The sequence below is a fragment of the Empidonax traillii genome, unplaced genomic scaffold (assembly GCF_003031625.1).
Source record: "Empidonax traillii isolate 1590-97213 ecotype Southwest subspecies unplaced genomic scaffold, ASM303162v1 scaffold562:size474401, whole genome shotgun sequence".
Lineage (NCBI taxonomy): Eukaryota > Metazoa > Chordata > Aves > Passeriformes > Tyrannidae > Empidonax > Empidonax traillii.
This window is the reverse complement of record NW_020955755.1, coordinates 246,558-258,637: the sequence shown is the minus strand read 5'-3', so window position 1 is coordinate 258,637 and position 12,080 is coordinate 246,558. Positions and strand designations below refer to the sequence as shown.

The window sequence follows — 12,080 nt, the reverse complement described above, 5'->3', positions numbered from 1 at the left end:
GACAGGCATAGACTGCATGGGTTGTTTTTTTGTGTGTGTCTCGAATGCCGAATGAATGTCTGTGTTTACAAAGGACCACGAAACCCTGTGAGTGGAACTGCACTGTGCAGGGAGGCTGAAAAGATCTGTGATTAAGGTCCAGCACAGGGGAGCTGCTGTGAGGAGCTGTCATCATTTGATGTCTCCTAGGCACTTTTAAGTTTCTGTAGTAAACATGGGGACTGCTTCAAAACCAGAGCAGCAGTGGGGGTGCCAAATGTACGTTCCCCTTGGAGGTCTTGGGCAGTAGCAACGTTTCTGTGTGGGTTGGATCTGCTGCTCAGTGCCCTTGGGAGGTAGTTCACCACCTCCTAGCATGACACCCTGGCTTCGTTTCTTCCTAACTCTGACTTGTATTTGGCCTCTCAAGCTGAGAGCTCGTGAACTGGTGTTTTTTTGTGTTTTTTTTTTTTTTTCAGAAAGTTTGAGCCAAAATAGTCATATCATTTCTAAACATGAAACAAGGAAAGTCAACTGTATTATCCATGTTAAAAATCTGGAATTTCTTCTGGGAAGATCTGGCACCTCTGTGGCTCTCAGAGGGGAAAAAATAGAAATCTGGAAGTGAATCCTCTATGTTGGTAATGCTCTTTTATCACCTTGAAGAACCCCTGGCTGTGCTGCAATCCTCTGAATAATCACACTGATTTAGCGACATCTCCTTTATCAACAAAAGCCTCCATCGTGGTTCAAGTCCTGTGCACGACTGGACTTTCAGTGCACACCCCTTGCCAAACAGCCAAAGGTACCCCACCACCCTCCCCAAAGAGGAGGGAAGATGAATTGTTCCTGGGGATGGGGGAAACAGAGCTGAAAGAACATGAATGTAGAAGTGAAGTCTTTCAAAGAGGTCATACAATGAATCATTAAATACTGAAATATTTTTTTTCTGTCATCACGTACATCCAGAAAATACTGGAATGGATCCTGATTCCTGCAGAGTAATTTGAGAGCAGTTGAACCACTTGGGTTGAAGTGTCTGAGGAACTGTGATCTCTGGGAGATTTCAGTCCTCCACAGTCAGGCAGGCAAAGCTGCTCTAGCTTGTCTCAGAAACAGGGATCTTCAGGGTTTGTTTTCCTGCAAAGCTGAGAGCTCAGAAAAACTTGCATTCAACTTTGTGGAGTCTGCAGTGGCGACTTTCAAACCAGAGTCTGGGAACCCCAGGATCCATAGAAAGCTTTCGTAAGGCCTGTATAAAGATCTTTAAGAAAAACAGGACTTTTGGAAACTAGGAAAACAATTAAAAGGACTTAAATGGAACAGTGTAAAGATAGAGGGGAGACCAGAGACACTTGAAAATCAGTTTTCCTCTTAGAAGGGGGCCAGCTCTGTGGAGTCAAGGTTAAGCATTTGGGTGTATGGTTTTGTTTTATGCTCCTTGGGCCCCCTGTCTGCCAAGGATCATCTTTTCTGACGAAGATAAATTGCCTCTGCCCACCACAGCTTTCAGTTTTAGTTCCAGCTGGGGTATGCTGGTAATCCTGAGATAAAAAATAGTCTTCTGAATATATTGCAGTTAACTTCAGTTGTATAAATCCAAGCATTAGCTGGATACTATAAATAGGCAGGATGTGCAAGGAGGCCAAGTTGAAAATGTGCAGAAACCGTGCCTTTTTTCTGTAGTGCTATGCTTCATCATGTATAATATTTCTCATCTGAAAAGGAATCAGGGTTGCATGTGCTTTGTTGGCTGTAGTAATTAACTGGACATAATGAAGCGCTGAATTTCACACTTTAGAGAAGCAGATTGGGAAGGATGGGTAATTTTTCCTAAGTTTTCGTGCTTTTAGTGTTTTCTTGGAGGCATTTTTCGGCAAGATTGGGCAGAGAGCAGAAATACATCTGGTTTATATTACGTGATGGCTGTACTTTGGCAAGGGGAAAAGATGGCACTTAAAAAAAAAAAAAAAAAGGAAAGAAGAATAAAAAAAGGAAAGTTTGGCAACTACAGAACAGAGCAACAAAAATTACAAGAACTATCTTGAAATTCCCAGGATTTGTAATTTGTTTTTCCATGCTTGCATTTTTCTGATGTTGCTGGTATTAAAGGGGTGAGACAGAGGAAATTCGGTAGGATTTTGCAAAGCGCAGATATCCCCGTGAAACAATCTCCTTTATTCAGGTTGCCCCCACAGAGCAGCTGCTCTGATTAACACGTGGGTGGCAGGGAAAAGGAGTAGGAAGCAGGGCTGGTATGTTCACTTTTAGAAAAAGTAATAGATGGTTGGTTTTTGGTTTTTGGTTTTTTGCGTTTTCTTCAACAAGTGGCCGTGAAGTACTGAAGGTGGTCTCTCCCTGAACTGCTGTTATCTGTGGGTGTAGGGCAGAGGTAAAATTAATGAAGCTGTTTTTTGAAGCTTTGTGATGGGAGAGGGGAAAAGTTGTTCCAGCGAGTCAGCAGCACCTTGGGATGTGTCACCTGCTGCAGTGGCCATTCTTCCTTGCCTTTATATATTCACCCAGGAAACAGATTTATTTTTTTCCCCCCCTCTCTCATATTAACGTAAGGTGGTTGCAAAGCACGAAGAGCTGAGGCTCTGCTAGTGGGGCAGGTATTTTGCAGCTCTGAGAGGAGGCGTTGGGAGCTTGAGGACAACTGAGCATCTGCCTGGCTTTGAACGAGGCTGTGGGGTGTGACCTGCGAGCACCTTCCAAGATGCATCCCCTGGGGGCAGCTGTTCCCAGGCTCCAGTTTGGGGAGTGCAAGAGCTCAGCCTTTGCAGGGCTGGGGGGCTGGAAAAGCCGGGGGAATCTGCTTCCCCTGCTCAGCTGACTCGAAACAGAGCTCTGGAACAAAGTTATGTTCTGAGCGATTTTTTAAGTAAAAGCTAATGTGAAAATGCGGGCGTTTAAACCAATGTAAACACATTAAATTTAAAGCGATTTTCAAAAGCAGTAAATAAAAAATAAGCGTTCCTGCTCTCGAAATCCCTGAAGGACACATTTTTCCTCCTGAGCCGCGGTTTAATTAGATTATATTTTATTAGACATTCTTTACAAATTTTAAAATATTGCTATTATACATGCACAAAGGGAAATCAGTTTGAACAATTGGGTGTAGGCATTCATCGAAATCAACCACAAAACAGGAACATTTTTATGTCAGTTATCAATGTACTCAATATGTATATCTAAAGTGCATTATGTTACAAAAAAATATAGAAAGTCAGCAGCACCAAGATATGTTCACAAAATAAATACACCAGTTCAACAAAATAAATTATGGTAGATGTGACAATAATAATTGTCTTAGCCTTAGCCAAAAAAAAAAAAAAAAAAAAAAAAAAAAAAAAAAAAAAAAAAAAAAAAAAAAAAAAAAAAAAAAAAAAAAAAAAAAAAAAAAAAAAAAAAAAAAAAAAAAAAAAAAAAAGGAAAATTCACAATAACCAAATGTGCAGTTTCAGAGAGCAATGGGGGGAAAAAGGTTTTATTCTGAGCATTTACAATATTTACAGGTAATAAATATTTTAATACTTCCCATATGTTCACTATTACAGAATACTGCAATATGTCTTCCAAAAATATCTTGCTGAAAATGTCAGCGCCTCCTGCAAAGAAAAGAAAAGGATAGAAAAAAGAGAAAAATTAATTTTTACTTCATAGACATGTACATAAAATTAATAGCAAAAGTACCACAGACTATGACAGGAGTGCCTTGTTAATAAACATTTGCAATAATAGGACCTAATTAACATTTTTACAGCTGTAGATACCTTTTCAAGACCTCCACTACATTTTCTTCAATGCAACTCATCCAGCAGTATGATGACCTACAGTTTGTCACAACACTGAGGCCATCTATTGCACTGTACTGTACAATCAGAGTCAAGGGAAGGGGCTTTAGTTTTCTTTAGAGACTTATGTCAGAAGGTTCCTGAGAGCTCCAGGTAGAAGAATTGTATCACCCTGTCATAAATATGGCAAGGGGTTAAAAAAAAAAAATTGCAGTTGGAGTAATGAGAATTTAATTTTAAATATCTTTTTAAGAAAATCCTTATTAACCATGTGGCAATCCTGCCCCTGCTGTGCTAAATGGTTGGGTGTGATGCCAGGCTGGGGTGTGATTAAAATGGTGCCACTGAGCTTAATTTGGTCTCTTTTTCTCACTGATAGACCAGCTCTTAGACAAGGGTCTATATATTTCTGTGCTGTCACACACATGAGGATACACAGGAAAGGATGCTCAGGTCGTGGAGTGAGCAGACAGACCCTTTGACAGAGTGTCTCTTTGAGTGCTTGGATGAGTGAAAAGGTTATAAGCCTAAAACTTCCCCTCTGCGAGCAAAAAAACCTTGGTCCTGAAAGAAAATAAGCACTTTCCTGTTGCATTCAGTCCAAGCTGACACAACCAGTCCTGAGATCTGGGAGTTTTCTAAGGGATGTTGGCATTCTGTGGTGAGTTCTCTACTCCTGCCTTCCTTATGAAAGCTTGAGAACAAAAGCAGAGCCTTGTCCTAACCATTCCTATCCTGCCGGTATATTACTTATACTGTGATATTATTTTAAGTTGCTTAGTGGTGCTGCTGGAAATGCTCAAAGGTGGGGTGTTTTTCCCTTCTGTCCCTGGGAACAGCACATTTTTCTTAATGGTTCCCTGGGAAACAGCTGTGGGGTGGAACGTGAAGCTGCAGGATGGAGTGGGATTTACTCTGATGCTGGACTGATCACCAAGAGCTGTGGGTGGCATTCCACAGGGTAAGTGTTAAGTGGTTTGGTGTGATGGCATGATGAAATGGGAGTATAGATGGAATTTCCATGAAAAATAATTTTGAAGAGCCTGGAACGGAAAGGCCATCATGAAGGTCTTTAACAATTAACTATTAATATCAGGATGCATCCAGGATATATTACAGTAAGTATAACAATGGCATATACTTCCTGGAGCGTGGCTATGTGTGTCTGCACCACTCAGGCCTATTTCTAAGAGGGTGACATCTTTGATTTGGCCTGGATTTTAGCTTTTGTTTTAGAGTTTAGGCTAAGCCACGTCTTGACAATGGGCTTTGCACTAATGATAACTTGCAAGCTGCCTTCTGTGATTTGGTCCCAGATTTTGCAAGACTGGCTTCTTTTATGAGGTCCTTATTGTGGTAAGTCAAAAGATCTAGAGATGACATTATTTTTGTCCTTTTATACTGACCTAAACCCATAATTTTGTTATCAAGATCTCTGAGCTGAGAGAATTGGCTTGAAGATTTTAATTTGGGGTGTTGAGCAGAACAGAAGCACAGAGATAGATACAGTGAAAATTGTGCCTGAAGTTTATCTCTGCACTTCCTTGACATTTCCCCTGCTGCACTGTGCATATCCACTTCCTTCAGCTGAGGAATCAACCTCCCTTAGATGTGCCCATCCCTCTGTCTAAACTGTATTTGCCCACCTTGTGCCAACAACTGCTTAGACAACTCCACTGGGCCTGACTCCCCCATCTAAAGGGGGAGTAACTTTCCTTTAATGTATAAAAATTATATCTTTTGGATATATATCCCCTATCTGGGATAACTAAAAGCTTGTGTACCGACAGTTTCTTACAGGCTAAACCAAACTATTGTGCTCTGTACTTGCGAAGGAGAAATTCTGTTCCCCTTGTTTAATGTATTCTCTTCATTTAATCATCTTCAATTAAGTATCTGAACTACAGGTTCTCCACAGGGTTCTGCTTCTTGCCTTGAAGAAATACTTGCATCTTATATGGTAATATCAGTAAGGTAAAGGTAAAGTTAAAGCCTTCATCCATCCAGCCATACTTCAAACAGAAAGGCTGAACTAGGAAAATCAACAGGGCTGTACCTGTAGCTCTTTTATATATTCCACTGGATGTACAACCAAAGACACCACAGGAAGAAGAAGAAACAGTTGAAACTCCCTGGGATATTTTCCCCCTATATTTAAGATTTCTGTGTGCTGAAGTCGTGTTATTTACTGGCCAACACAGTTCCATGACATCTGCTGAAACATCAGGCATCTCCTGACCCGAGTCTTGAAGTGTGCCTTTCCTGAGGTGCTGAGACAAACCAGCCTCTCTTGCTTCACTCCTACCTGCTCCAGCCCTGCCACCTGGTTTATGGTCTGGGACACTGAGTGCCCAGCCCCAAATTCCAGTAACTCCTGTAGAGGCCAGCAGGAGTTGAGATGATGGAGCACGTTGCAAACTGTGGCCCGTAAAGCTTAATCCAAAACTGGATCTTAGTAAATCCTGCAGCTGGCATGTCTTTCTAAGGGATTTGCTGTGAGCAAGTGGCACTTCTCTTATGTCTCTATTCTGCCAAAGTGAAGGGGAGGAGGAGGAGGAGGGAAAAGGGTGGGAGTTTTGCTGTTGAAAATGCAAACATCTGAGGAGAGCTGAGAGGTGGACTCCTTGGCTTTGTCTGCAAAGTGTGTAGACTTCCACTCTGAGGTGACTGTGAGTGGATGAGTCATTTGAGACACCTGGGCTGATGTCTCCAGCTCACCACTACCCTGAAATCCCTGCACTGGCATACGTGAGGGAAGCACTTCCCTCTCCAAGAGCAATGCTAAACATTTGTCAGCAGCAACGTAAGTGTTTCATGAGCTGGCAAAAAGATGGAGCTGAATTAAAAAGCCCTAATGGCATGGAAAAGCTGATGGTGAAAGGTTGGTCTGCGTTGTTTGCAGATATTGCTAAGAGAGAATTTTTCCGTGTTCTCCCCTAAGGTTAAACAGTAAAATGAAAAGCTGTAAAGCAAGGGTAGGGAAGTTGCCAAAAAGGGGAGGTATTGAGAGGGAAGAGAGAAAACTTTGCCATTTTATAGATGCAAAGCCTTAAATAAAATTCAAAGCCTTCAGTCCCCTCAAGCCCAAGTGTGGGACCAAGATATGGTGTGAGAGGAACTATGGTTAAAGCAAAAAAGGAAATTTCAATGGCTGTGTGTGGTGTGCTTTCTTCTAGCAGAAATCACTTACTGCTCATCTTCAGGAAGCACATTTTGGCATAAAGTGGTTTACTTGAATTGTGTGTCACAGGAAAGAAAGACTTTGTCATCCTGCAAGGTGGAAGGGGCAGTTACCTTCAGAAAGCCCCCTGAGACTGTGCAGTGCTTGAAAAGCTCCCCTCCAGTTATGAGTATAAAGATCTGCTGTTACTCCAGATTTGAGCAAGGCCTTGGCCTCTCTCACCAGAGCATTACAATTTCAGTAAACACATGGTGTGGTCCCCAAAAGGATCTAGCAGAATTACCTTAAAGTGTGCTGATGTGTAGTGACAGAGCTGTCCAGGAGCGGGCTCTCAGTCACGATGTCCCCATAGACGCCAGGATTTAGCCAAGCTGAGCGGGTTCGCCTCTTTTTCTTCTCTTGTTCCTTACGTTTCCCAGGCTTTGCTTTCTTCTTCTTCCCTGACGCCTTCAGGGGCTGCTCCTTGTAGGTCTGTGATTTGTTTGTCTCCTGAGTTAGGTATCTGCCCTCGTCTTCACTGCCAAATCGGACAGGGTAGTTCTTCGTGTTGGTGGCAGGCTTAGGGTTGGGGGACACCTCCGACGTGGCGCGGATTTCCGCCGTGTTGACACCCTCAATCAAATTTTGAAGGAATATTCTTCTTCGTAAATCTTGGATCGACTTGCCCTTGTCGTGCAACAGCTGGTGCTCTGATACAGCCCGTTTGCTAAAGAAAGAGAAAAGAGATGGGGAAAAAAAAAAAATAACGTTCAGGATTTGGTTATTGCCCAGTGCTTGGCAGAGCTCCCCGTGCCTCTGGCCATGGTGACCACAGTGGCTGTGTACCAGCTCTCAGGCTTGGAGACATCCAGTGAAGTCAGACTGCTGGAGTAAGTCCTGCTTCTCAGAGTAGCTGCTCCCTACGGAGAAGGGAAAGACCTAAGAGGGTAATAATTCTCAGCTGACCGATCATGCACCACTGGACCTGGAGCTGGATTAGTCACTGCTCTGTTCTAGGAAAGCATTATGACTCTTAATATATCACACTTCAGGCAGTAAAAGCAGGAAGGCGGTTGTCAGAGATAGAAAAACTAAAGGGTTGGATAATGGAGCACTGCAGTGAAGCAAGAGGGGGAATAACAAGTACTTGTGCTGGAGCCGGAAGCAGTGTTTATACAGCATCATTCTAATAATTTTCTTCTGCTCAGTCACTTCAGGAACATAAATAAATACACAAAAGTGCATTTCATTTCTAAATTTAAGTAAGTGCAGTTGCAGGAGCGTAATGGAAAAATATTGGAATTGGGATGCCTAAAGCGTGGGCACTTCAGTCCATAGTGAGCTGCCTGGGGAGGCAGAGGAGCATCGGCAGAGATAACCTCAGCCATGCCTCTTGATTTACTGTTTGGCCACTTGTGTCTAATTATGGGTTTAGGTGCCTTCCTACTATTGCTTTCAGTGTGAACTTTTGGGGCCAGATTTCTTGTCTGCTGTGCAGTTGGAGTTTTATGCTGGCCCTCTTCAGGAGCTCTTCAAGAGCATCCTGGTTTTGTTGGAGTGTTTTTTTTTTTTTCTCCAGAGTTCATCATGACCTTTTAGTACACTGAGCTCTGCCTTGTTTTCGAGGAACTGCGAGATGACTGGCTATATTTCTTTTTAGAGATGTTGTGCTGGCAAAGAACATATTAAACATCTGAGGCGAATGCAAGTGGCACCTGGATAATAAATGACTGTAAGAAGATGTGTGCTCATTCCTTCATGTGGAATAGACACACAGCTGCACTGTGAACCGCAGAAAGAGCATGAGCTGGGATTTTAGCTGTGCTCCCATGAATGCTATGATACAGTTTATCCTTCCAATTGCCCTGCTTCAGTGTGCAGAGATTGGCTATGTGTTCTCTCCTCTTGCATCAGGGTACTGCATGTGACTGGATTCTTACTGGCCAAAGAAAATCCGTTCACTGCCTTGCCTATCCTATAATCATTTGGTCAGTTAGCTGGATAAGAAGCTGTTTCTGCATGTGGGTGAACTGGAAGAAGACACATAATCATGAGTGAATATTCCTTCCTTCCATCCCACCCCTCATTTTCCTACTGTGTTACCAGGTTTCAAAATGCTAAATGTTTGGGGGTGTTCTGCACTTTCTCTTTTCCCTTTAGCCAAACTCTTTAGATTTGGGCCTTAATCCACAGTGGAGCTATTAAAAATTGGCAACTTCAAGTAGCATTGGTTTAAGAGCATCCCCTTCACTTTTTGTCTCTGTAGGACTGTATTGTTTGAGTATTGGGTTCAAGTGATGGGCTCAGGTGATGCCACATCTGTTACTCAGTGAAAAATTCAAACAGCAGCTTTCCTCTGTCGCACAATGAGGATGGAAGATGACTGCCAACATCTTGCTCAAAATCAGGCCTAGATATACTGAGTTTTGTGAGCACACATGTAATCATTGTGTTTTAAATGTCCCCAGATCAGTTTTGGATTACTTCAGTCTTTAGGGCAAGTATTTTATGCCCTTCAACTCAGTGTCCCTAAAGCAAAAAATGCAATGTGATAATACTAAGCTGAACCCATACTGTGTCTTTCTCTTCAGTGCAGCTGTGACCATTAACACAAGCTCATGATCTCCCCCAGAAGAATTCTTTTGACCACTGAAGCTCTCCAACAGCCATCCCTCTAACAACCTTCTCATGAAGGTCAGTCTGACTGGCAAGTACACTTATAAAACCAGCACCTTGGACTCCTCTAAGGGGTGTACCCCTGTGCTGCTTGTCTGGCTCATGTTACATTCCTGGCTTCACTAATCTGTTTTCCCAGGAAATCTGCATGGGAAACGCAGAGCTGCCTTCACTCTTCTGGTTTTTACAAAAAGCATACAAAATCTCAGTGCTTTGCTGAGTCTGAAAGAGTATGTCTCATGTGATGAGCAAAGCTTTCCTACTGCCTCTTGTAAACTACCGAGGATAATTCCTCCTGCCACAGACAACCTAAAGCTGCCTTAATCCTGTAATATGTATTTGGTCAATTTACCCACTGTGACAAAATCTTGAATCTCCAAAGCCTGTCATTAAAGTCCTCTCGATTGAAAACCTATTCCATCTCACACAACTGAAACCTAAACATTTGGTTCCACTACACACAGGGCAGTCACAGAGCATTACAAGATCTACATCTCGAGTGTGTATTTTCAAAAGGATGCAGGGATTGACGTGGGGTGGGTTTCTGTTTAAATGTCTGTAGGATATTTAGCATCAAGTCTGGCCCCAAATAACATTCTGTTATTCCAGATGATTGTATAACATTACGTAGTGTTACATTTCACATGACTTTTATTACTCAGCCAGACTTAAAGGATTACGTTTTGCCTCGCAGCTTCCTTTGTATGCTCTGGATCAAAAAATCTCCTTGAAACAAAGAAGATGTGGTAGATACGTATCTCTTTGACCTTCTGCCTCCTTCTGCTTCAGTTATTCAAACAACTCCTATGTTTGTAAATCATGGAGGAGCACTTGCCCAAGAGGACTGATGTAAGATGGAGATATCAAAAATATCTCACCCACACACACAGAGGGTGTGTAGGGCAGTGGAAACCAGAATGATTGTACTCACATATTGGCCATGATATGAAAAAAAAAAAAAAAAAAAAATAGACTGTTAGGGTTAAGACGACCCACTAGAGGTCCCTTCCATCCTTCTCATCACTTCTCATCCAATGAAAAGGAGACTGTACCCAAACCAAGTGCAGTAAATGCCAAGGTTACGCGTGGCAGGCACTTTTGAGGGAGGGAAGGCTGTTGGTGGTTTGTATTTGACCAGAGCATCCAAACTAATTACTGTATCCAAGCACGCTATGAACAAATAAGACTTGATGTCCCACCGTGAGCAAAACAGTAGAAATCCATAACTTGTGACTATCCTGACTTCATGTACTTCCAGATAAGCTGTTCTGTTCAGGCACATTCCTCCTTCATTTTTTTCCCCCACAAGATATCTAGCGTTACTAAGAGGCAACATTCTTCAAGCAACAACTTTCTATCTCAGGGAGCTGCTCTTATTTAGCTGTTATTATCCTTGACTGTCCATGTTGGGTCTGATCATAAATTCAGCAAAGTAACTGGAGAGGATTCAGTCAGCTCTCTTGTCTGGATTCTGAAGGCTGAGTGCCCTTGCCACTGACTCCAAAGGGAGTGAAATCTGCTCAACCTATCTCAGGGTAGGAAAAATATTTTGGACACATCTGGGGACATGATGCTGCAATGTCTGGGCACGCTGATAAAAATATCTAATTTCACTTTGAGGTATTGCTGTGTTTCTCAGAAGCTCTTTAGCAGCTAAAGCATTGCTATAACAAATAATATGTCTGGAAATCTGTTCTTGGGACAATTTGCTATTGCTTTTCATGGGAGATTTGCTTCAGTAAAGTCTCTAGAACTAGGCCTATGTAATTTTGATTATTTTTACATGTCTATAATAATGTGCTTAAGTATTTTCATCCATTACTGGTTTAAGCCTTTGACTGAAAAAAAAAAAAAACCCAACAACCTCTAGGCTTAAGTGAGTTATTAACCATTAACTCTAGGAATGGTTTGTGGTGATATTAAAACAGGACACATGTTTGAGTGTGGTGTCTGTGTTTGTGCTGTGCCCACAAACAAAACTACGTGAATGCCACTAACTGACAGCTAACTGGTTTCTTGTGTGTGTTTTACAGGCCATAGCAAAGAGGGAGCTGGGAAATGCATTTTCACTGGTTAGCTTCCACTTTTCTTTCCCCTGGCAGGACAGAATGGGAAAGTTGGGAAGACCTCTAATCCTGACTTGTAAAAACGAGTGTTTCAACATTGCTAACTTCAAAAAGAGAGTGAGTATTTCTTAGCAAATCTGACTTTTTTTTTTTTTTCCTGAAAAACAGCTAAATTTGGCTTAGATCCAGGTTGGAGTTTCCTATCCAAGAAAATAGCAGCATTTGACTGCACTTCAATTTTCTTCCTTTTTTTTTTTTTTTTTTCTGAAACTGAAGTTTAGTTCCTCTGTATGCAGAGAATAAAATTGTCTTAAATGAAAGAAATAGCTCAAGAACAGCTTGCAGGAGTACAAAACAGCTAAGCATTAATAGGCTGAGAAGAATACACTGTAATATTATCAG

The 12,080-nt window shown here is 42.0% G+C and overlaps 1 protein-coding gene across 1 annotated transcript in view; it reads right to left on the bottom strand.

Annotated features, from left to right (window-relative positions):
• Positions 1 to 3,399: 3,399 nt before the first annotated feature.
• Positions 3,400 to 12,080, bottom strand: part of PTHLH (parathyroid hormone like hormone) — a 9,973-nt gene continuing 1,292 nt past the window's right edge. Inside the window, exons 2-3 of the mRNA XM_027897839.1 lie at positions 7,241 to 7,663; positions 3,400 to 3,590 (exon numbers count right to left, since the gene is read on the bottom strand). Coding sequence (XP_027753640.1) covers positions 3,581 to 3,590; positions 7,241 to 7,663 — 433 coding nt within the window. The 3' untranslated portion in view covers positions 3,400 to 3,580. The remainder of the gene's footprint in view (positions 3,591 to 7,240; positions 7,664 to 12,080) is intronic.